Here is a 27,040-nt window from a genome sequence, read left to right as displayed (position 1 = left end):
ATGTATTAAAATAATCTAAAGCCAATTAAGACATAATTTATCTATATAATTTAAATTATAATATTACATAAATGTATTGCATATTATATAATACATATATAATATGCAATATATTTATATAACATTCTAATTTATATTATATTATACATAATACATTTATTTTATCACATATACATACAATAAAATTATATAAATTATATATATAAATTTTATGTATATTAATATATAAATATATTATATATTCATATTATATATTCATAATAATATATTATATATAATTTATATAATATATTTACATAACATACTTATATATTTATATAAAAATTATATATATTAATATATAAATATATAAGTATATACATTATATAAATTATATATATTACATTTCAAAATGTTTATGATTCATATGTATTTAATATAAATTATATATAATATATGAAATACATATATATTATATATACATATAATATATAATATTATTTTATTATATATAACATATTTATTATATATCATATAATAGATTTATATTAATTCATATGATATTGCATATCATTGTAATGTCGTTATATAATAATATAATTTCTATTACTAATAAGAGAATATTAAAATCATTATATTAGTACAATATTAATATAATATATAAAACATATGGATTATATTATAATTATATATAAACAACTTATAATATATCATATATATGTAAATCTATAATATGTAGTATATAATATATAATATATAAATATAATTTAAATTATATAGTTTAGTTATTTGGCTTTAGAAGGTTTTAATGCTTCTGATAGTGTTTTTTCCCTTAGCTTTATCTGTACAAATTTTTATTTTATGACAGTTCCAAACTTTTAGTACTTTTTAAAAAATAACAAACATTTATTGGTGTCACTTATGGTAGAAAAAAGTCCCTACCCCAGATGTGCATGACCCAATTGTTAAATAGAACATTTCTGAGGTGAACACACATCCTGACCCACATTTTAATATCCAGTTTTTTAAGATAGCCAATTCCTCCTCTCTCTCTTCCCCAAAACATGTGAGCAATTGCTAATGGAAAGCAGTAAACAGCCATTTGGGCTATAGCATTTTCAACTCCACTCTGAGGTGAAGATTCCAATTACATTCGAGACTTCAGTTCTCTCAGTTTCCTCCTAAGGAAAGTTCTGAGTCTAGTATTTACAATATTAGAGCACTAGCAGATCAGTGTCTTCAACTCATCTCTTTCTGCTGTATCCTCTTCACCAGTTGGGGGAGGGCCTACATTTCCATAGAATTTACTGATAATTGGCTGAACAATTTCTTCTAGTTCCTTCTTTTTAGTTTTGAAGTCTTCAATGTCAGCTTCTTGGTGGCTTTCCAGCCATTCAATCTTTTCTTCTACATCTTTTTCAATGGTCTCCTTATCTTCAGAGGAAAGTTTGCCTCCCAACTTTTCTTTATCTCCAATCTGATACTTTAGAGAGTAGGCATAGTTTTCCAACTCATTCCCAGTATCAATTCACTCCTTGAGTCTTTTGTATTCCTCAGCAAACTTATCAACATCATCAACCATCTTTTCAATTTCTTCAGGTGTCAGGCAATTTTGGTCATTGGTAATTGTAATCTTATTTTTGTTCTCTTTACCTTTGACTTCAGCTGTCACCCAAAGAATAACATTCACATCTAATCTCAAAAGTGACTTCAATCTGGGGACCCCACAGGAGGAATTCCAGTGAAATCAAATGTACCCAGAAGGTAAAGGACCCCTGAAAAAAGACAACTGCCTTCTTGGTGGGTACCACAGTGTTCCTTGGTATCAGTTTGGTCATGACACCTCCCACAGTTTCAATACCAAGTGTCAGGGGACATACATCAAGCAGTACTAGGTCACCTGTATCTTGATCATCAGAGAGTACACCAGCTTGGACAGTGTCACCATATGCAACAGCCTCATCTGGGTTTATGCCACAGGATGGATCCTTGCCATTGAAGAACTCTTTAACAAGTTGTTGAATCTTTGGAATTTGAGTAGAGCCACCAACAAGAACAATCTCATCAATATCAGACTTCTTCAAGTCAGAATCCTCCAGTACTTTCTGAACAGGCTTCATGTTTTCTCTTCAAATTTTGCCTGAGTCAGGGTTTCAGAAAAGTCTTCTCCTTCATAGAAGAATTCAATTTTAATTCTTGCTTAATGTTTAGCAGACAGGGCCCACTTGGCCTTTTCTACATTATGCTGGAGTTTCTGCACAGCTCTGTTTTCTTTCCTAACATCTTTGCCAGTCTTCTTTTTGTACAGCCTGATGAAATGTTCCATAACACACTGGTCAAAGTCTTCTCCACCCCGATGAGTATCTCTATTGGTGGCCATGACATTGAAGACATCAAATTGTCAATGGGGAGAAGAGACACATAGAAGGTTCCACCACCCAGATCAAACACCAGGATGTTATTCTCTCCCTCCCTCTTATCCAGACCATAAGCAATACAGCTGCTGTAGGCTCATTGATGATCCTCATAACTTTCAGGCCAGCAATAGTTCCAGCATCTTTGGTTTCTTGCCAGTGGCATCATTAAAATAGGCTGGTACAATAACAACTGCATGGGTAATCTTCTTTCCCAAATAAGCCTCAGCAGTCTCTTTCATTTTAGTGAGATTCATAGCAGAGATTTCTTCTGGAGCAAATGTCTTAGTTTGAACACCTCCAATATCAACCTGAATGTATGGTTTATGTTTATGTTTCTCTTCAAACACTTTGAAAGGCAAGAACTTGCTGTCTTGCTGCACAGAAGGGTCATTCCCAGTGCTGCCAATGAGCCGCTGGGCATGGAAGACCTTGTTCTCAGGATTGGAGATGAGCTGATTCTTGACTGTATCTTGGATCAGATGTTCTTCTTCAGGGGTGAAGGCCACATAATACGGCCTGATGCACTTGCCCTGATCATTGGAGATGATCTCCAGTGGCCATTCTTGAACACCCCAACGCAGGAGTAAGTGGTTCCCAGGTCGATGCCGACCACGGTACCCATGTCCTTTTCTTGTCATCCTCTTCAGCCATGCTACGCAGAGGAGCAGCAGAACTGCGGCCACCAGAGAGAGCTTCATCTTGCCCCAGCTGTTGGCCAGTTGCTCTCCTCAGCAGACAGCCAGAAGTCGCAGACGATTCAGTAACAGGCCGCAGCTGAGAGGAGTGAGGTTACAGGTCTCTTACACTCGAGATGCCTCAACTCTGTCCGTCTGTGTTGACTTTGCCAATGTCTCAAACTTTTTAGTATTGAAGTGCCTTTTCTTTCTACAATTGTATTAATTACCATATGTAAAAATTGACGAGTAGAATGCTAGTAAACACAGATTCGCAAGCTTTTAGGTCACTATGTAAATATTTAAAAATTTAAGTGAATTGCCAATGCTTTCATACATGCTATAACAACACAAGTGGTCAAAGATGCACTAGAACATTATGTGGGAAAAAAATATAATCATACCCAATCAAGATTTTTCAGGCACTTGCATTCAGAAGCATTTTATGAATCAGCACCAGGTTTGCTCCAAAATAAAGCTCATTTTCCCCTACTGCCCCTATTTGTTGAGAACAATATTATACATTAAGGATGCATTTACATGAATCATTTTATAGAGAAAATTATATTAAATTTAAAATTATAATACTTATTTTATGCATAACTTCAAAAACACAGAATTTAAAGACAATACCAATGAGCACTAACATTCTATATGACTAAAACACTATCATTCTATATGACTAGCAAACACAATACAGGCCAAAAGGCAAAATATACACTTTGGCAATCCTATACAAAAGGGGTTCTGTTACAACATTCTTTCATAAAATAAACACAATACATAAAAATGAAACAAGAAAAAGAAAAACTGAATTTTGACAACCTACACAAACTGTGGCATTTCAAATTCAAGGTCTTGTAACTCTTCCATTTGTTTTAGCCTGAGTCCCTGGCACATTGGATTCATGTCAGGCAGGCCAACCTCCTCACAGTTCTCTTTAGGCTCAACAACTGGTTTCAAAGCATAAGCTGATGTACTGTCTGCCTCTGGAACAGATTTCTCCACATGACTCAGGGGAGTAAGAGCAGTGCTAGGAGGCACTGCTGCTGAAGGTGAAGCTGATCTCTCCTCAGTCCCCCTGACTTTGCTGGTCGGGGTAGGTGGTTGGTAAAATGTTGTCCTGAGATGGGGCTGCAGTATTCTGGGTGCTCTTGCAAGAGCAAGACGGTGAGAATGAGAGGACAGTCTCACTGGTGCCTCTCTTGCTGAACTGGCTGGTGTGTTGGACTGTGTGGCACCGTTGGAATGGTCACCACTAACCTTGATGCTCATTGTCACTTTTTCCTGGAGTACACTTGGCACAATCACTGCACTCGTCCCAGTTAAGTACTTTGGTTCACATTGTTGTTCCTGAGTTTTTTGTGGAATCTGCTGATCAAAACCATTAATTTGGGAGCCAACAGTAGTAGAGGTATCTTTGCTATTAAGTCCTTCAAAGGAAAGATTCTGGCAAAACTTGTCTGAATTGACATTTCCCACATTTCTGCTGTTTTTCTCATTAGGAGAGCTTGCAAGATGGAACCTGTATACAGGCAAACAGAAACATCTGATCTTGGGGCTTGGCATAGGCCTCTGTATATCATTTGTTGTCACATCAGATTTCAGACTAAGTGGTTTTGTGGTTTTACACATATTTTCCATCTTTTGTGATGATGATTCAAGTTCTTTGTGATCTGAAAAAGAAGAGATTTCTTTTTAACTTCATGAAGCTTGGTTAATAAGGAAGTGTGGTTATTTATGAATGGGCATTCTCTCAAACCACAGAGTCTTACATATTTTTTCCAACATTCTTTTCTCATTCATCTATGCAGAGGAATTCAAAATCCATACAATATTAAAGGCACATTTTTAATTAAAGCATTGCTTTTTAAAATTCAACTTAATAGAACAAATAGTCACAAAGCACATAAAATTAAAAAAAAACACTTCCTGTAATAACTTGTTTTAATATACTACCCATGAATCAATATTTTCTGTGTTAAGACTTTCCTGATTTCAACAGGCAGACAATGGTAACTCTAGAACAGTAACACTATTCTGTACACCAACAAACGCCTTGTCCTGAATCCCAAGGACTTTGCCTGTCACTTAATTTGCTTTCCAGCTACATTCTGTCCATACTGAGGGCAACACACCAGAGAGGACTTGGATGCTCTCCCAGCTGATCCACTAATACATGGCAATATCCTCTGGACAAAGGAAGGTTGAAGAGCTGTCAAAATTGCCATTGTGCTACTGGTCCTGGAGACTCCAGATTTACCTCCTTCTCTTTCTCCTCTAGTCTGGTCACTAGGTCCATTTTCTCACCTATAACCCTAGCATCTCCAACTCTCTCTTTGCTGCATGTACCCCAGAAGCTCCTGTTGCTAGAAAGGTGCAGCCATCTGGCCATGATCCTCATCTCCCTGCTGAGAAACATCAGACAACTGTATACCTTGCCACTGGTCTGATGGCTTTCCAACAGCCTTGTTCATAGCCCACAGTCCTCATCCCTGCCACCTGGTCCTTCTCCCATATCCTTGGGCAGTGGTTTGCAGAGAGGTACACAGCAGCATCACTTGATGATGATCGCAGGTCATCATCTCATCTGACCTCCTTCTTCACCTGAGGCTTCTGGCCTCTCTTTCCTGCTTCCCAGGCAGTGCTCATGTGATTTGCTGTCCTGGACCCTTCTCCACATTGATAGAAGGGAGCTGAGCCATTGTGGTTGGATGGCAACCACCAGAACATATTTACAGTCCTGCAGAACTTCTAGCACCACTTCTAGCTGCCTGGGTGATGTCGCAGCTCCTGCTCCAGTACTGCCCTGGGCAAGCCTAGTGCACCAGCCCTACCTGCCTTCTTCTGTCAAGACAAACTCCTATGTGGAGATATGCTGGCATGTGGTGTTAATGATCTTCTAAAGAAAAGGCTCAGAATTACCTGGTATGTAAGGAATATTTCAAATATTTTAAAATTATTTATTGTTATTATTATACGTACCTGAAAATCAAATTTCACGGGACAGTGAAACAAGGTTCCATTTAGGAATGAGACAGGATGAGTTTCAAATCCTGAATCAACAATAATTTAGGGACATGACCCTTGGCATTATTTACCTTCTTCAGACTGTTAGCTATGGCTTAAATGAGGCCAAGATTCATTACCACAGAAGTGCTAATAAGATCAAATCACATAAATGGAATAAGTGAGTCCAGTGCTTTTCTTTGCAGAGAGGTAATGGACTGTCTTTGTTTTCAGACTTCCTCAGGCTACACTCATTGATATTTCATTAATTTAATATATCAAATTTAACATTTATGACTATGTATTGAAAAATTCGGATTCAGCTCTACTAAAGCAGTAATGAATGAAAGGTTTTCAACCCCCTTACCAGAAACCATTCACTAAAATAAAAGGATCAAAAAACAGTGAACAAAAAGACTGGAGCCAAGAAAATGGAAGACATGTGTGCTTAATGTGCTAAAGTTAGGCCACAGGTAAAGGGACACAAAAAAACTTTAGGAGTCTATTTTTTTTTTGAGTTTCAGGAGACCAGCTTTTTTCTGTTTTGACTTTAATTGATGACAAAGAAGTAAAGGTGAAAACAAATCTCAGAAAGAGAACAAAAATAATTTATGAATTTCAAGATATCCTTTTATAAGAAAGAAATAAACCATGATATTCATTTAAATGACATTCACTAAACTTTCTCAATGGCTGGAAAAGTTAACTAATAAAACCTTGAAGTTTGAACTTACCTCAACTAAACTAACCTTTTTTTTTAAAGGATGAGTATTGTAGATGGACACAATATTTTTATCTTCATTTATTTGTTTTATATGGTACTGAGGATACAACTCATGGCCTCACACATGCAGAGGCAAGTGTTTTACCACTGAGCCACAAGACCAGCCCTCACCTTGGTTTTTAATCATGACTTCTTGGCAAGGTTTGAAATATGCAAGGATATATGTTACATGATCACTCACCAATGAGACATGCATCCCATTTTTCCAATGCATTTTGCTTGCATTCTGATTCCTCAAATGATGTAGCCAATTCATAATTTTCAATTTCAATATCTGCAGTGTTAATATCCTATTGATACAAGAAAAGTTTTAAACTAAAAGCAAAACACATCTCAAAGCAAACAGTTCAAAGACTATTAACTTGTTAACATAAACATCACAAATTTAATCCAATTCTGTAATGGTCAAAACTCACTTGCTTTGTAGAAAAATATTGTGACTTTGTGGAATGTTCTGTTGATATTATGGGTTTGGAAGGAGGGCTTATATCCACATGAGGTGCAACAATGTCAGTATTAGATGAAGCATTTTGTGGCTCCAGAGACTCATCGAAGATCATCTGTGCATTGGTAATAAAGAACTCCACCAGCAGGGCCTGATTGGCATAGGCAACCAGAGCGGAGGAGATGGTACCAGGAGTGGTTGTAGGCCTGGGCCTCATGATACAGGGTCCAAATACCACCCCCAAGTTTTTTGAGTTCATCAGGTTCTCTTCAGAATGGTCTACAACCCTGAAAAGAAGAACACATAAAGTGTATAAGATGTGCCTCATAGAGGTCCTTCATGATAGTTTACTATGACTTGAGAAGGTTGGAGAAAACTCGGGCTATGGAAGACTACAAAACGTTTGTCAAGGGTCAAGTTAGGTAGGTCTAGGGAAAGAATCCTTTGTTTCATTATGATACTTACCACACACCAAACTGAGTTTCAGAGTACTATATGAGGATAAAATGCATGTAAGTAGAAGGAACTACTGAACTCAGTAGCAGAAGGAAGAAAAACACCTCTAAAAATTGCTCCATCATTGTATGTCAGATATACTCTCTGTTTCTTATACTGGAAACTGGCACTGTCAATTTCTCTCTCACTGCCCAGTTAGCTTTCTTTTTTAAAAAAATAATTTTTACCTAGAGATGGACACAATACCTTTATTTTATTTATTTATTTTTATGCAGTGCTGAGTATCAAACCCAGTGTCTCACATGTGCTAAACACACTCCCAGCTACCCACAGCTACTTTTCTAGCCTAGATGATTCTCTCTCCTGAACATCTCTCTATTCTATTGCCACTATCAATGTTCTGGTTTTACTTCAAACACTCTCAGCTTGTTATTTCTATCCAGAGACTATCCAGAGAAATATTTTTATGACTATCCAGAGAAATCTCTATGTCTGGTTTAGCTATCAGGATGATACTAGATTCATCTATGGGTAAAAAAGCTGTGATATATATATAGTGAATGGGGTAGTTTTGCTATTTGTCTTTCAAAGGATTCATCACTGATGTATAGAAATGCATTTGATTTATGGGTATTAATTTTATATCCTGCTACTTTGCCAAATTCATTTATTATTCTAAAAGTTTTCTGGTGGAGTTTTTTCGATCCTCCAAGTATAAAATTATGTTGTTGGCAAAGAATGGTAATTTAAGTTCTTCTTTTCCTATTTGTATTCCCTTGAATTTCTTTCATCTAATTGCTCTGGCTAGAGTGGCAAGGATTATGTTGAACAATTTTTAGATGGAATGCTTCCAATTTTTCTTCATTTAGAATGATGTTAGCCTTAGGTTTAGCATAGAGAGCTTTCACTATGTTGAGGTATATTCCTACTACCCCTAGTTTTTCTAATATTTTGAACATGAAAATGTACTGTATTTTGTCAAATGCTTTCTCTGCATCAATTGGTATAATCATAGGTTTCTTCTCTTTAAGTTTATTGATGTGATGAATTACATTTATTGATTTCTGTATGTTGAACCAACCTTGCAACCCTGGAATACACAACTTGATCATGATACATTTTTTTATATGTTTTTGTATGTGATTTGCCAGAATTTTATTGAGAATTTTTGCATCTATGTTCATCAGGTAGATATGGATCTGAAATTTTCTTTCCTTGATATGTCTCTGGCTGGTTTGGGTATCAGGGTGACACTAGCTTCACAGAATGAGTTTGGAAGGGTTTCCTCCTCTTCTATTTCATGGAATAATTTGAAGCCCTTCAAAATATGAATGCTTAAAAAAAACTGTGGTATATATACACAATGGGCTATTACTCAGCATTACAAGAGAATAAAATAATGGCATTTATAGGTAAATGGATGGAGTTGGTGAATATCATGAAGTAAGCCAATCCCCCAAAATCAAAGGCCAAAATTCTCTCTGATAAATAAATGTTGATACATAATTGGGTCTCTGGGGATGGAGAAACATTGATTGGGCTCAGGAGAGAAAAGGAAGAGGAGGGGTATGGGGTAGGAAAGATGGTGGAATGAGACAAACATCATTACCCTAAGTACATGTATGATTGCACACGTGGTATGACTCTACATCATGTACAGAGAAAAGAAAATTTGTGCTCCATTTGTGTACAATGGATTGAAAAGCATTCTGCTGTCATGTATAACTGATTTGAACTACTAAAAGTTTTTTAATTTTTATTTTATTTATTTATTTGTATGTGGGGCTGAGGTTCAAACCCAGGGCCTTGCACATGCTCTACTGCTGAGCCACAATTCCAGCCACAAAAAATAAATTTAAAAAAAATTAAAAAGGAGATCTTAATTGTTGTCAGAAAGCTCTAGCAGTCAAATCTGAATATGTGAAATTCCTGACTCCAAGTTCTTTAGTGGGTATAGAAACAACATGGTCAACTAATCTGCCAGGTAGGTAAAATTTTTTATCAAGTCTCTAGGAAGGGTAGCACAGTTCCTGCTACTGCTTGCTATATTGTAGCCTAATGAAATCAAATTTTCTAAATGCAAAATGCTTTCTTGTGTCTCCATGTCTGTTTCTCTCTGCCTCGTATGCTCTTCTGCACGTTCACTACCAAATCACCACTCAGTTCTTAAAATCAAACACAAGGCCTTTTGCCTCTTCTGCTGTATTCCTACCCCCAAAACTTCCTCTGCATGCCTACAAGCTGTGCACAGCTACTAGAAAAAGGATGATGGTGAACTGTGGTTATATACAGATCTGTACCCCAAGAGGATAAGCCCACAAATAGCAGAAACCCTATATTTCCATCCTACTTTCCCCAGCCAGAGCCTCGCACACAGAAAGCATCTGAGGGAACCATGTTTGCTGCATGAACATGTATTCAATGTCTCCCTCTCCCAACACATAATAAAAACATCCTAAAAATCATTTTGAAAATCATAACACAACAATATAAATGTACTGAATACTATTGCCCTGTTCAATTAAAAATGGCTAAGATGGTATAAAAATTCTTACCTCCTAAGATGGATGATAAGGTAATGTAGAGTGTTATAATTGGACGGTGGCAATTTTCTTAGAAGGTTCTTGGTTTTGAGAACAATTTGGTTGATTTCTGTACACATATTTGGAGATGTGTTGTCTTCAGAGTTGTCCCTTTTGGTGTCCTGTTCTTGGTTAATATGTTGGATGACATTTGCAAGCTCCATGAATTCCTGGTACCATTGGAATAAAACCAGTGGTTCTGGTAGCTAAATAAACAAAATTATATTAAAAATACCTTTGGGTTGTGGTTGTGGCTCAGAGGTAGAGTGTTTGCCTAGCACATGAGGGGACCTGGGTTTGATCCTCAGCACCACATAAAAATTAATAAACAAAATAAAGGTATTGCATTTCGCTACAACCAAAAAATAAATATTTTCAAAAAATCTTCTGCCTGTTTTCTTTGTTACAGTCAACTATAAGTGAGAATTGCTCAAATAATTGAGCATGTCCCTTTAGATTAACAAAATTTTCTAAAGTCAATCTGTATTTATTGATATCTTTTTCAGTACTGGAGATTGAACCTAGGACCTCAAGCATGCTCTGCAAGCACTCTAGTACTCAGCTTCATCCCTGCCCATAAAATAAAATATATATGTTTGGTAGAGAAGTGACTTAGAAAGCAAATCAAAATCTTGACTATCAATTATACTTATGTTAATAACAACTTAATAGATAATGAGTGAAATTCTAAACTTTAAATGAAGTTTAAGCTTTAAGCTTCATTATGGGATTTTAAAACTCTTCATCTCTATCCTAAACACATTATATTCACATCTGCCCCCCAAATAGCACAATCTTCAGCTGTTTTACTGGAACAAACATAGAATAGTGAACAAAATGTATAAAATGAATCAGAAACCCATGGATTTTATGAGTAAGGGGTAAAAATATCAAAGTGCTAAAGGGCACAGATTTTACTTGGGCAAGAATGAAGATCAGCACAAGATAATATGACCTACAAAAACATACTGTCAACATCTCATGAAACTTTAAAACAGGCTGATTTGCCATGAATAGATCAAAAGAAGTAGTTCTTACTACACATATCCACTGCCATAATGAATTTCAATGTTTCTACTGATCTACAATAGAAAATTCAGTGAACAGTTAGCTACCTGATGTCCTATAATATCTGTGGGAAGTTAAGGTGTTGCCTTGTGATCAGTTTCTATCTTCACCATTCTGGGATCTGAAGCAAGTCACATCACCTCTTGGAGCTTTAGGTCAATGAGTCAGATAAAGGCTACTCTCTAACACTATTGCAAGAATTGAGCACACTTTCCCAAATGAAAGTCTTAGACATAAAAAATTCCTCAACAGAATGCAAATTTATTGTATTGGACCCAATTCATCTCCTCTCCCTTACTGACTAAACAAGGTTAAGGATGACACATTATGAGACTTCCAGTCATTCAAAGGTATCAACCTCCATTTCTCAGTTGAGGGGTCTGTAGAATGTGATTAAAGGGTAATCAATGCTTTCCTGGGCTAACATTGTAAATCCAGCAATTTATACTTAATTTCTTTCTCTCCTGCAATTCCACTAAAATACACTAGGCTCATAAGGACTAGGAAAATAGAGAAAAAATAAGCAACAATTCACAAGTAGAAGAGCAGATGAATAAGTCCTGATGCAGCATTTCCAAGAGAACTGACCCTTTGTCACTCAACATGATTTTCAGAATCCTAAAGGGATGTGGACAATCACTACCAGGTCCTGTGATCTTGGCTTAGGTTGCAGGTGGGCCAGCTGAGAAAGCCTAGCTCTCTATAGAATCCTGTCTCCACTCCATGTACTAGGGCAATCTCCTTTCTAAAACTCTGGAAATTTTTTCTCTGGGCAATGGGAGACAGAGGCTCTCTGAATCGAGGCAATGCCAAACATAAGGAACAGAGAAGTAACTGTCTTCAAATGGGGATATGTTGGCTATATGCACACTGAAAGTACAGATCCTACAGTCTTAGTAACCCTGGCTCCCACAGTATTGATACTATATCTCTAGGCAAGGAAAAAACCCTTTCCTGGGGGACTGGGGTTGTGGCTCAGTGGTAGTGCACTCATCTGGCATGTGTGAGGCACTAGGTTTGATCCTCAGCACCACATAAAAATAAAAAAATTAAAAGTATTGTGTCCATCAAAATTAACAAAAATGCCTTCCCAGGAGGACCACACCAGTGCCAGAACAGGGAACTAGAGACATGTAGTTAGGCATATACCAAACAGTCCACCTAGACCACTTTATAGTAAAGTTCAAAGTTTTTAAAAAGCCTTGATGTGTGTTCAAGTGCTTCCAAAGTGATTTCAAGCCCAAACTCATGTAAATAGACACCATGAAAGACAAAAATCAAAATGGGTAGAAAAAGAACAAATTGAAGGTGTAAAATGATGCTGTCAATATGCTGGCAACTAGTCAGATATGGTGAAAGAGCAATGGAAATGCAACTGATCTAAATTGAGATGTGCTCTAACTGAAAAATAGATACCAGATTTCAAAGAAGAAGAGCTGCAATACAAATAAATAAATAAACAAAATACCTCATAATTTGAAAAACTAGATATTCAAAATGTTAAATGATATATTAAAATTCGCTTCACTTTATTTTTAATTTTTATGTTGCTATAGAAATTTTAATGTTATATATGAGGGTCACATTGTATTTCTACAGAGGTTAGAGGCCAAATAGAGAAAAGAACCCTTAATGAGAAAAATCTATGAATATGCACAATAAAAGAGCATCATATAATCATTTAAAAAATGTTATCAAAAGAACAGAAAATCAGACTTCTTGAATATTAAAACATGATCTCACAAATGGAGTAATTTACTTATTCAAGAAGAAAAAGACAAGGAACTGTCTTAGAAAGTTTTTGAAGAAAAAAAAACAATAAAGAAAAAGTAAGAGAACTGCGGAACAAGTATGCTTGCCAAGCAAGTGCAAGACCCTGAATTTTTAATCCCCATGGGTACAAATAACAAATTTATAAACATTTATATGTGTGTTTATGTATGTGTACACACACATCTCCAAACAAGAGCTTCAAGTACAAGGGTGGGAGAATGGCAATAAAAATCAAGAAAAGTTCCAAGAACTAAAGTGCTCAAAACTGACAGAGCTCGTGGAGTGGCCAGAATACTGGATGGAAATATATCCACATCAAAGTACATCATTATAAAATCTCAGAATAATGAGAGGGGTGATGACATAGTCTATACCAATGAAAAATATGAAATATAAAATATTTTTGCTCTTTGCATTTGATGGTAGGTTTAGAATAAAACTTTCACCTGCTGAAGGTAAAACTTCAACACTTCACAGATATCGTGTGAAGAAAATTCGGTCAGGTCTACTAAATGCCTTCCGTTTTCCAGAGCTTGACAAAGTATTGCGATTTTTGCCTTGTTGCCACTCACTCGATAAATTCCCTTGAAGAGAAAAGAAAAAGAGAATGCAATATTTTACTTTAGTACAAAGGGCTAAATGCAGACATCTAGACAGAGTTGATGTATCTACTTCAATTTTTATTAATATTTAAAAAATACAAGTTGAAGTTCAATAAATTAACATTTTCCAAATAAATGTGAATAAATTTAGTTATTACAAATGGAGAGTGCTGATTTTCTTAAAGTCTCTTTTTCATTAAAAAGGCATTTATGTTTTTAGAGTTTTAAGAGTAAACAACATACTTGTAAACACAAGGCAGTCTTTTCAATTTCTAAAGTACACATTTTGATTATGAAAGGAATGCCATCTGGCTCCTTTTTGGCAACACAGGACAATTCTGCTCCAAATAAGTGCATTTTCCCCGGAAGTCTCCGATGTCCGCAAACGATGGTTAAGTTTGCCATGCATTTTTTATGGCAGACAAGAAGACACTATAAGAAAATGATATTTGAAAACTGATTGACTCACCTTAAAATTATTCACAACTAAGCAAAATACAGGCCGACTAATAACGACAAAAATATGTTAAAAAGTATGATTTGTGGTTTGTGAATTACATTTCACAGGAAAACAAAGAAGAAAACTACAGAAATAAACTGTGGGACTTTATTCAACATGTACTGGCAAGCCAGGTGCGATGGCATATGCCCATGATTCCAACTACTTGAGGGGTTGAAACAGGAATTTCACAAGTTGAAGGCCAGACCAATCTAGCAAGAACCCATTTCAAAACACAATTTTGAGAAAGGGTAGATGGGCTGGGGATGTGGTTCAAGCGGTAATACTCTCGCCTGGTGTGCGCGGGGCACTGGGTTCGATCCTCAGCACTACATAAAAATAAAATTTAAAAGAAGATATTGTGTCTACCAGAAACTGAAAAATAAATATTTTAAAAATCTCTCTCTCCCTCTCTCTCTCTCTCTCTCTCTCTCTCTCTCTCTCCCTCTCTTTCTCCCCCTCTCCTTCTCTCTTTCTCTTCTCTCTCTCTAAAAATATGGCATGTGCAAGACCCTGAATTTAGTTCCCAGGAGTACAAAAACAAATTTATATATATTTAAATGTGTGTTTGTGTGTGGACACACACATCTCTAAATAAGTAAAATCATAACAAAAAAGTATATAGCAAAAGAAAAAATTGTGATTCCCAAAAGATCTTACCTCTTCGCATTTAAGACCTCGAAATATGACAATGCGTTCACAGTATCCACATCTTGCTGGACATCTCCATTTTCTGAACTTATGGGTGGCAGCTGCTTTTGCCATTAATGATTGCTGAAATGTTCCAAAGGAGCTGGGTCCTTACAACAGAAATGTTAGTATGTAAGAAGGGTAAAATGACAAAAACATATACCACATGATATTGTACTTGGAAGAATTTTTAGACTTTGAGATTACTTACATATTACAAAAAGCTATTATTTTGCATTTCTAACATTAAAAGCATCTCATTTATTGATCTCTTATAAAACATATTTTTATGTACTTATGAAAGTGGAATGCATTACAATTCATATTACACATATAGAGCACAATAGTTCACATCTCTAGTCATATACAAAGTATATTCATACCAATTCGTATCTTCATACATGTATTTGGCATAATGATGACCTTCTCATTCCACCATCATTTCTAACCCCATGTTCTCTCCCTTCCCCTCCCACCCCTCTGCTCCAGAGTCCTCCCTTGTTCCCCCTCCCTACCCCACTATGAATCACCCTCCTTATATTAGAGAGAACATTTGGAATTTGTTTCTTTGGGCTTGCCTAGCTTCACTCTGCATTATCTTCTCCAACACCATCCATTTATCTGAAAATGCCATGATTTTATTCTCTTTTATTGCTGAGTATATCAGATTTTGGAAGAACCCTGCACGTTTTTATGCAGAAATTAACAAGTTGATTCTAAAGTTTATATGAAAATGTTAAAGATATATGAGAGCCAAAGAAATTTTAGAGAATCTAGACTACTTGACTTTACAATTCACTGTAGAGCTACAGGATTCAAGCCAGTGTGCTTTTGGCCTGGGAAGAAACATGCAAATCAACAGAATAAAATAAAATTCAAAGTAGACTCTCTTGTATTTAGTGAAGCTATTTCTTTTTTTATAAATTCATTTATTTTTTTAAATACATGACAACACTGGAATGCATTTCAATTCTTATTACACATACAGAGCACAATTTTTTGTATCTCTGGATATAAAGTATGTTCACACCAGTTTATGCCATTATATATGTTCTATTTTTTGCATCATAATTCGTAATACACATATATACCACAAGTTTTCATATCTCTGTTTGTATATAAGGTATGTTGACACCCATTTCAAGTCTTCATATATGTACTTTGTATAATGATGTCCATCACATTCCACCATCCTTGCTAATCCCCTTCACCCTCTCTTTCCCTCCCACCCCTCCCTAGAATTAATCTCATCCTCCCATGCTGTTCCTCCCAACTCAACTATAAGTCACGCTACTTATAGCAGAGAAAACATTTGACATTGTGTTTTTTTTTTTTTTTTTGGAATTGGCTAACTTTATTAGGATTATCTTTTCCAACACCATCCATTTACCTGCAAATGCCATAATTTTGTTCTTTTATCAGGCTGAGTAGTATTTCATTGTGTATAAATGCCACTTTTTTTTTCATCCATTCATCCACTGAAGGACATCTAGGTTGGCTCCACAGTTTAGCTATTGTGAATTGTGCTGCTATAAACATTGATGTGGCTGTGTCCCTGTAGGGTTCTGTTGATTTCATTGTATAGTTATTTCACCACTTTTGTTGATTCTCAGGTATCTTATTTTTTTCAGGATATTATGAATGGGGAATTTTCCTCATTTCCTGCTAAGAGGATTTGTGACTGATATACATCAATGCTTTTGATTTATGGGTGTTGACTTTATATCCTGCTACTTTGTTGAATTCATTTACTATTTCTTGAAGTTTATTTAACTTTTGTTTGCAAGATCTCTCTAGTGGTGAGAGAGGTGGGTTAAAATCACCCAAGATTATTGTGCTGGGAGGTCAATTTGACTCTTGAACTTGAGAAGAGTTTGATGAACATAGCTGCACCATTGTTTGTGGCATATATATTTATGATTGTTATGTATTCTTGATGTATGGTTCCCTTGAACAGTATGGAACGTCCAAATTTATCGTTTTTGATTAGCTTTGGTTGAAGTCTACTTTATTTGATATGAGTTTGGAGACCCCTGCTTGCTTCCTCACTATATGTGAGTGGTATGATTTTCCCAACCTTTCACCTTCAATCTGTGTATGTCTGTTTCTATCAAATGAGTATCCTGTAGGCATTATATTCTTGGATCTTTTTTAAAAATCTAATCTGCTAGCCTATGTCTTTTGATTGGTGAGTTTCAGCCATTAACATTTAGGGTGACTATTGAGATATGGTTTGTATTTCCAGTCATATTTGTTTATTTTTATTACTTAACGTGACTTGGTTTCCACTTTGATTAGTTTTTCTTTGAGTGTACTACCTCCTTCTGCCAGTTATCAATGTTTTTCATTCCCTCTTCATGAAATATTTTGCCAAGGATGTGTTTTAGTGTCAGTTTTCTAGCTGTAAATTCTTTTAACGTTTGTTTATCATGGAAAGTTTTATTTCATCTTAAAATCTGAAGCTTAGTTTGGCTGGATACAAGATTCTTGTTTGGAACCCATTATATTTCCAATTTGAAATATGTTGTTCCAGGATCTTCTAGCTCTCAGGGAATGTGTTGAAAAATCTGCCGTTATCCTAATTGGTTTACCCCTATAAGTAATCTGATTCTGTTTGCTTGCGGCTTTTAAAATTCTCTCCTGTTTCTGTGTTTTGATCATTTTCATAATAATGTGTCTTGGTGTGGGTCTGTTGTGATTTTGCACATTCGGTGTCTTGTAGGCTTCTTGGATTTGGATTTCCATTTCATCCTTCATGTCTGGAAGTATTTCTGATACTATTTCATTGAATAGATTGCTCATTCCTTTGGTTTGAACCTCTGTGCCTTCCTCTATCTCAATGACTCTTAAATTTGGTCTTTTTATGCTATGGCATATTTCTTGGGTTTTCTGCTTGTGGTTTCTTATCATTTTTGCTGTGCTTGTCTACATTCTTTTCAAGATGATATAATTTGTCTTTGTGGTCTTTGTATACTCTGCTGGTGATGCTCTCATTTGTGTTTTTAATTTGGTTCATTATTTCTTTCATTTCAAGGATTTCTGTTAAAAATATATATATATATATATATCCTCAATCTCCCTGTAGAGGTTATCTTCTGCTTCTTGGATTTGTTTATGTAGCTCATTGTCAAAGTGATCTTTCACTGTCTGTATTTGTTGTCTAATGTCTTTTTTGAGATTCCAAAATATCTGAGTAATGTAAATTCTGAAATCTTTCTCTGTCATTTTTTTTCTGCTGTTTCTGAAAATTCTTCTAATGATGCATTGTCTTCAATTTTTTGTGGTATTTCCTTTCCTTGTCATTTCATTTTGCTGGTATTTCTTTCATGCTCTGTGGGACTGAAGTGTTATTCTTTTTACCCTATAGATTTGTAGTGCTCTTGTATATTCCAAGATCCCTTCTTTGTGGGGAAGGACAATGTTGACAGTTCCCAATATCAACAATACATCACTTATGTGTAAATTACTGCTATTAAGACATTTATAGTCTCAATGTCTAGTAATGTTAGATTCAATTATAATTTAAAATATAATCAGTAATTTCATAGAAGATGTACACTTTCTTCTGGTGGTGGACAGAGAACTCGAGGTCAGGTATCTGACATTATGTTAAGGGTGAAAGACGTGAGGGCAATGGATTAATAAAACTTAAGAAATTTGGAGGAGAACTCTAATCAAGTAGGTTAGTAGCAGGGGAATAGACAGGAGGTAATTTAGGGGAGACAATATGTGAGAGGACAGTAGAATGCATAAAAACAAACACATATATTTGTTTAGAAAATTACAAGAAGTAAAAATAGTAAAAATTAGGAGGTTGAAATAGAAAGAGAGGAAGGAAGAAAATAAAAAAGGAAGCAAAAAAGAGAAAAAAAAGAGAGAGAAATAATAAAAGAGGGGTGGCTTATGCAATTCCCCTATATTATATTATTCTGGTCACTCAGTTCTATTTCTTGCAAAGTTCTTGGTTGTGGGGTTGTGGGGACCAGAGAAGGAGGGGTAGGGGAGAAAGAAAGAGGATAAAATGGAAGAGAAGAAAACAAAAAACAAAACAAACAAACAACAAAATACTCTCAGAGTTCCCTTTTCTTCTCTTTTCTTTCAGTAGGTGGAGTTGTCTATTCCAAGCTTGGTTCTCTGCCCTCAGGGTGGTGTAGGTAACCAGTGTGAGAAGACTAAAGCTCTTCCTGTCTTATCTGGGCTTCCCTAATCTTGATCTCTCTGAGTTGCTCCTAAGGTTTTAGCCCCCTTCCCTCTATTGCTTATCAGGTCTCAGCTGGGGGACCTCATGCCCTCCACCTTAGAAACGCACCAGGTGGGCAGCTTCCTGGTGGCACTACTCTCCTGTTCAACTGAGAGCTGATTTTGTGCTGATTGTTTCTATACCGAGTTATTACAGCTGGGGGAGGGGATTTGGAACCCAGGTACCTGTTCAGTCACAGATCCGGCTGGTAACCACACCCACCAAAGATGGTGAGAAAGGTCGAGTCAGTCCTTTTCCCAGCCGGGGTGTCTGGTGAGGTGGGAGGAGCTGGGCTGTCCTTGTGCTGTGCCTAGAATGTGGTCTGGGGACCTGCGTGATAGCAGAGCATCCTCTGGAGTTCTGCCACTCCGCCGAGGTGCTGAGTTGGTGTCTCTGCTCCCCCACTTGAGAGTCACACCTGTGCTCAAACTGTGGGCTTTGGGACCGGAGCCTGGAGTCTCACCTGAACACAGAGTTTCTGAGTTCTGCTTGGTGTTCACAGCTCTGGTGGATTCTGCGAAAATCCGCTGGATGGAGTCCTGTCACATGCGCTGAGATGTTGTGTTTCCTCAAGGCAAGACCCGGAGAAGGAGAAGCCACCTGATAGCTTTCTCTGATTCAGGCACAGAGAAGCTAGAAACAGGATCTCCTCTACTCTGCCACCTTGGATCCCAGTCAACCGATTTCTGACAGAGATGCCAAAGTACTTCCGTGGTCTTTCAATAAATGGTGCTGAAACAACAGATATCCATAATGTGAGGGATGAACCTCAAACCTTATTTCAGTCAACTCTAAAATGAACAGGAACCACACACCTAAACATACAACCTAACACTATCCATCGTTGAATTCAAGGTTATAAAGGGCAGCTGCCTATTTTTATAAATAAAGAATGTTTTAGGAACACAGCCATGTTGATGTATTGTGTATAATTGCTTTTAAGGATTATTAAGTATAATGGTAGTAGAGATAAAAGATTGTACAGGTGTTGATAATTTTTGAAACTGAGGTTGTATACACAGAGTTCAAATACTCTTGGGCCTACTTTCATGACTGTTTGAAATTTCCCATAATAAAAACTTGTTTTTCTTTTTTTAGTCTACCTTCAAACCTACTCTGGGCTATGTCAAGATCATCCCCATAAGCTCCATCACTCTCCTTCCCATTTCTCTCCAGCAAGGCTCAACCAATCCTAGAGTCCCCTAAATGTCCTGTGGAAGCCAGCCATTCATTCTAACCTGCTAAGCACAGATGTGACATCATGGTGGTACTGAATGAATATTAGAGAAATATATTATAAGTAAAATTATGGAAGGTTCTGTCTGCACACACCCTGAAGTTGAAACTGAACTTACCCTTCCCTAACTCTTCTATAAATATGTTAATTAGTTCCTACCTCTTCCTTTCAAAGGAAGACTATGGGACTAGACTGTAGTTCAGTGGTAGAGTGCTTGTCTAGCATGCCTGAAGCCCTGGTTCAATATGTAACACCACAACAAATAAAATAAAAAGGAAGACTGTGACATTTGAAAACTTTCTCAGCAATACATCCTGAAACTTTCTTCAAGAAAAATAAAACTCTTATCAAGGGAGGCATTATTGCTGAATATCTGCTCTATGAGCAAGGTGGCTCATTTCCTTATCACGTAATAATAAAGACAATTAATAAAACACATACCACTTTCCACAGAAAACACCAGAATGTGCTCCCAACCTTTATCAATCCCCTGGATTCTTTATACACATGATTTATCTTTATGTGTGTGGCTCATCACCATGATGAAAGTGAGTGGGAAATTAAAAAGAAACAGCAAACCAACTACTCTTCAGAGCTATTGTCTGTGACTTGTTGTCTCAAATCAAGTGGTTCTGGCTTGATTTGAGACACCTGCACATTCTGGCCACCTACAGAGCTTTCTTTCAGATTCCTCAATGGCTCAGAGCACATGGCTGCACTGTCAAAGCAGTGAGATCCTGGTAGACATTAGAGATAACCAGCAATTCTGTGCAGAAAGCCTCCCCACTTCTGTGCTTATTAAAGTTACCTTTCACTTTCAAGCTCACACAAAAATATCACTTCATTCCCTCCATTGAAAATAATCATTCCTTTGGCTCTAGTATTTGTTATTATATTCTGACACTCATTAAATGGAAAGGTTTTAAAGGGAGTCTGTCTAGCATAAAGTGAGACCCTGCTAAATTTTCAGAGTGAATGGTGAATAAATTATGATGGATGAGCATCAGAATTCTTCCAGAATCCCTTCTGGGAATCATCTTTGTTCAAAGGTAGTACTAATCCCCTGGGATCAAGAGCAGTTGTAAAGGCCCACATTCCTAGGTCAAGGACTTTTGCAGGTAGGAGGTGAAGGGGATGATAATTGAGAAGTTGTTCTATTTTCGGGAGGTGGAGTGGGCTGGTGTTACCCTACGTTCACTGAATAGTGATTCTTCAACTCAGCTAAACTTCAATATCCTGCCAACTTGGGGGCTGAAACTTTTCTACCTGGGCCCATCGGGCTTTCTTCAAATTCAGTCTGAAAGGTTTTATCAAAATCATGAGACCAGAGCTATAGGTATTGTCAACCTAATGAGGCTTAAGTGTCACTGTTCCTCACTTGCACAGTTCTAACAATAAAGTAGCATTTCTAAGTTGGCATTTCTGGCAAACTGCTTAAAGAACTCACTGCAGGGAAAAGGATCTAAATCTCAAAGACACAAATGTATAATGTGCTGTGATTTATTTACTCATCCTAAATACTCACCTTCACATCTAATTTTGAATTCTTTTTCATGAAGAGGGAGACCCCTACACCCAAACTCAATAAGGAGGTGAAGTGAACCCAAAGAAGAAAAGAACAAAACTGATATAGAACAAAAAGCTGCCTGCTGTTTAGAAATGGTCTTGGAATATTCACAAAACACCTAACACTCCTCCCTTCCCCCAAAAGATCCAAAGAACTCAGGGGATGTCAAAGATCCAAATGACTCAGTGTGGAACCCTATCATTGGTCTCTAAGGCAGGGACAGTAGTGAAAAAGGGAAATAAACCAGCACCTGTCTGACTCAAAGAAAAGGACAGTCCTGGTCCATTTGGTTTTCACAGAAGGGGGGCGACCTTGAAACACCAGATTTTTATCACCCACAGGGTCTTGGCGTATCCTGGCCACATCCTCACAGGGACATACTCTCCTTGTAGCAGTTGGGATCTCCCAGCTTATCAATTTCAATTTACACCCTAACTTTGTGTGCTAAGGTCATGGTTGAAAAATGGTGAATGGAAACAGAAGGGACAGTAATAAGGAAAGGACAGAGAAGAGGTAGGATAGAGATGCAACAGAGGGGGCACTCAGAAATAAAGGCAAGGAGGGTGTCCCTGCACCTTTAAGCCCCCCTCCCCTTCCCAAAGTAGTCATCAACCAAGGCCTAGATGAGGTGAAGTGGGTAAAGAAAAAGTAAAAAGGGAACAGCACTTGTTAGTTTCTTTACCTAGGTACTCATCAGAATGAAATTTCAGGAAATGTCACAACACTTACAAAAAGATCCCTTGGGAAAGACGATTGTGAAGACCCGAAAACCAAGAAGGAAAAGTCAAGTTAACCCGTGAGTATCCTGAGTATCATGAGTATCTCTCTGGTCAGCAGCTGCCCCAGCGTCGACGTCCTGCTCCAACTGCTCACTGATCACCAGGACCACAGTGTTCCGGTTCCCATAGTGCCCGCTCCTGACGTCAACCGCTTGTGGGCGCCAGTCCCAAGGTTCCATCCTCCCTGAAGACCCCGCCCCGCCTGCAGCCGCCTCCCCTCTGGGACCACCGCATGACCCTGTGGCCGCCCTGACCGTGGATGGCAATTGGTCAGCAGCCATCTCTGCAGTCCCCAGCCCAGTGCAGCGCCAGGGCAACCACCGCCATCCCACACTCATCCCTAAGCTTCCTCCAGTCTCCAGGACTCTCCCGCCAAAATGCATGGCAAGAGAGGGCCAGAGCTCCCGCCAAATGCATGGCAAGAGAGGGCCAGAGCTCCCTGCCTCCATCCCCATGCATGGCCCTTGGATGCCCTATCAAGCCACCTCCAAGACCACCCTGGCCACATAAGCCCCTCCCCGCCATGCACTGCCAAGTCCCCCAGAGACCAGCCACTGGCCAGCGCTCCTGGGGGTGGAACCAGGGCCAGCGGCAGATGAGGGCGGTTGTGGATCACAGGCTATCAGCTGTGAAGTGCACTGATCCAGTCCCCCAGAGGCAGGTGGATGCCCTAGAAAAAAAGCCTGACAGATATTTCTTGGAGCCCCTGCTGCCAGCAGTGCTGAGGCCAGCAAAAAGAAGCAGACCATTACCAAGGAGGATGAGCGAGGGGAAAGGAGACCTTGGAGCATTGTGCCCAGGAGGCCCAGGGAGGGCACTCAACCTGCTGCTAGGAAGAAAATGACAGGCCATGGTGACTTCAATAGCACTTTCATCCAATTCGTCCTCAGAGCTTGCTGCCAGCACTGACCCTGCAGAGTGGGGCTGCAGTCTGCAGAAGCTACAGAAGTGCATCGTGGGGGGCGGGGGACCTCTGGCCATTGCCAGATTGGATCCCTTGTCTCAGTGACAGTCTGCCAATGGCTTTTTCCTTCACCTAGTCAAGGCTGATGGTGACACAGAGGGGAGGTTATGTGTTGGTCCAAGAAGCTCTGGCAGCCCTGATGAGAAGCCCTGGGCTGAAAAGATAGAAATGAGGCTCTTTGGTTACTATGTGAATTCTGTGCTGAATTTTTCAGATTCACAACTTATCCCTTCACACCCCAAACACAATAATACCAAGGTTGAGCCACAAAAATTCAGGAAACCTCCAAACCAAACATCTTTTTAACTATTGGAAAATAAAGGCACCAAACAATCTCTATATGGAAACTCATGATGCTTGAATTGAAGCAAACTAATAAGAAGAAAGGAATTATCAGAGGCTGGAGTGGAGTAGCCACTGTTAAATCATAAATAAGGTTTTTGGAAGGAAAGGTGGAGAAGTTCCTTAACCCCAAACACCCTCTGAAGTCTATTTTAAAATGCATTAATTACTTATGCATTTATCCACCATTCCCTTTAATAAAGATGATGGTGTTCCCGATTAAAATGGAACTGGCTATGTCATTAACAATATCATGAACAAGTTCCTGATGAAGAGAAATGGTGGACAATATCATGAACAAGTTCCTGATGAAGAGAAATGGTGGGTGGCATGGGAAGCAATGGTGTTTGGGAGAGAAAAGCAAATAGAGACAGAGGTATGGAAAGGAGAGGAAATTATGAAAGGAGAAGAAAGAAAAGAGAATAAAGTAGACCAAATGAGACAGGGGAAGATACAGGGAAAAGTAGAGTCAGGGAAAGAGAAAATAAGATGAAGATAGAGTAAAGAAGATAGACAACAGGTGATAAAGAAAGAGAGACACCATTCACTGATAGAAAAAGAAGGAGAAACACTTCTCATATGCAAAAAGTTCTGGTGGAAATGAGGCCAATTCGTCCTTAAATTACCTGGAAATGATAAAAATAGATTCTGGATCCACAATTGTTTTTCAGATTTGATTTTTAAAAATTTACCCATAAGTCTTAAACATACCTGTTCCCAAATCAATAGCACTAATAGTACTAAAGACATCCAAAACAAACATTCCTTCAAAAACTCTAGAGGAATGATGCACCATGTACAACTCAAGAAACCCCTGATGACGCAAAACTGAAGGATACCAACAGAAGGGGTAAGGATTCTGAAAGTCAATCACCAGGTAGAAGGCAACTCTCAAGAGTTCAAGGAAGCAAAGTTTGCCACCCTATCTGCTCCAGGTTATTCTCAACACCCTCCACAACAGATGTGCCTTTAAGGCATCCTCAAACAGCCAAGTATTACATGTCAAATCTGATACAGAGAAGGTTTGTGAAGAATTAATATTCACTGGTTAAATTATAAGTAGGGTTGTCTTTCAATCTGAAACCTCCTCCTAAATCCTTTAAATATATTATCTGTCATCCTGCATCTAGATAATGAGGTCACTTGCAAAGACAAACAAAAATGGTAGTTCATTTTTAAATTTTTATTTTATTTTATTTTATTTATTTATTTATTTATTTATTTATTTATTTATTTATTTTTGGTACTAGGAATTGAACCCGGAGATGATGTACCACTGAGCCATTCTCAGACCTTTTGGTTTTCTATTTTGAGACAGGGTCTCACTAAGTTGGTCAGGGCCTCACTGAGATGCTGAGGCTGGCCTTGAACTTAGGCTCCTCCTCACTCGTTTGGGATTACAGGTGTGCAGCACAGCTTCCAGCTCTCTTTTAAATTAAAAGCATTATTTTATTAATCTCCCCTGACTTGTTATTGGTGTCTATTCACAGGGATCAATAAATAGAACCTCCAGGTTTGGGGATACAATGAGATGGGGAATTAAGTAACTGCATAACACATTCTATGTAAGGGGAACTTTACATGATTTTGAAAGTCTGTGAATTCCCTGTTGTCCATGGGGCACCCATACCTACACATATAGAGTCTATTGACATCTGGAGGGTGTTATCTTCTTCTAAGCAAGGTAGAAAGGGCTATCTATTATTGTCACTAAAGGGGTCAGATGTGCTACACATTCTCAATGTATAGGTCCTTAGAGATTTAACAGGTGCATAATCCTTCTATTATCACCATCTGTTTAGAAGGGTCTTCTCAGTTCTCCCTAATAAAATTATTTGGGCAGATCCAAGATGGCAGAATAGAGGTGGTCCTGTTTCTGGCTGCTCTGTAGCATGAAACCAAGAAAGCAGAGAGGCAGCTTCTCCACAAGGTCTTACCTAGACGGAATACAACATCTCAGAGAGTATGAGAAGACTCCCATACAGTGGATTTTTCCAGTGTATTCATAAGCATCACATAAAACAATTTCCTATTTCAAAACATGTTTATATACGATTTGATACATATTTTCAAGCACACATTCTTATGAATATTGATGTTTCTCAATATACAGATTTGTTCCCCAACCCTCTACCTTAACCCAAACTTTAGTACTAAATCTTACCACTATACCTAAACCTATTTATACATGTCAGCACATATAATCATATGAATATTCAGTATACTTGAGTTCTATGTTCAATTACCAATGTATATACCAAAGGTATATACATCATTGTATATTCCTAGACACAATTTATCCTAAACCTAAACTTCATTTTATATAAAAGCATATATTGTAATATAAATATTATGTGTATTTTGTCATAACAATTACCAATGGTATATTTGAATATATATTATTATATATTCCTATATATACATTCATCACCAAATTTAATAAGTGTATTCATGACTCACATTAAAACTTTCCCAAGTTCAAAACATATATATATATATACACACACATATATATATGTATTTATATGTGTGTGTGTGTATATACATGTATTCTCATACATACTTTCACATGTACCTTTTCAGCCTTGTATTTGAATTTCTTATTTTGATTAATAGGCTATCAGTTGAACTAAAATAGCTTTGAACAACCAAAACATAAAAATCAGGAAGAATTGCAGCAAGCAAAAGCAAACAAACAAAAAACTAGATCAAACAAAAAAATCCCAAACATTCTATGTTCTTACATAAAATTAAATGTTGTAATTATGTTAGTTCTTATTAAATGTACTTAGTGAAAAAGACTAATAGTTTTTGGATTTGAAAAATACATAAGAATGCCAAGTTGGGAATATATAAGAAAATTCTGAAAAATAAAGAGTAGGGAATTGGTTAGAAAGTAAGGTGATAAGAAAAAAACTAATAAATATTAAAAC

General features: G+C 37.4%; 1 protein-coding gene and 1 pseudogene across 1 annotated transcript; both read right to left on the bottom strand.

Annotated features, from left to right (window-relative positions):
• Positions 1-848: 848 nt before the first annotated feature.
• Positions 849-3,094, bottom strand: LOC144368115 (endoplasmic reticulum chaperone BiP pseudogene; annotated as a pseudogene).
• Positions 3,095-3,718: 624 nt separating this feature from the next.
• LOC144368572 (rho GTPase-activating protein 29-like) lies at positions 3,719-22,980 on the bottom strand. The gene is made up of 10 exons (XM_078027768.1): positions 22,817-22,980; positions 19,682-19,831; positions 19,288-19,403; positions 14,949-15,088; positions 14,033-14,221; positions 13,634-13,771; positions 10,320-10,552; positions 7,280-7,595; positions 7,045-7,153; positions 3,719-4,764 (listed from the first exon to the last, which is right to left on the bottom strand). The coding sequence occupies exons 1-10, from the start codon at positions 22,978-22,980 to the stop codon at positions 3,896-3,898; spliced, it is 2,424 nt and encodes an 807-aa protein (XP_077883894.1). The 3' UTR covers positions 3,719-3,895.
• Between the last annotated feature and the right edge of the window lie 4,060 nt (positions 22,981-27,040).

The sequence above is a fragment of the Ictidomys tridecemlineatus genome, chromosome 11 (genome assembly GCF_052094955.1).
Source record: "Ictidomys tridecemlineatus isolate mIctTri1 chromosome 11, mIctTri1.hap1, whole genome shotgun sequence".
Taxonomy (NCBI): domain Eukaryota; kingdom Metazoa; phylum Chordata; class Mammalia; order Rodentia; family Sciuridae; genus Ictidomys; species Ictidomys tridecemlineatus.
The sequence above is the reverse complement of the archived record's forward strand: the minus strand, read 5'-3'. Positions and strand labels throughout refer to the sequence as shown.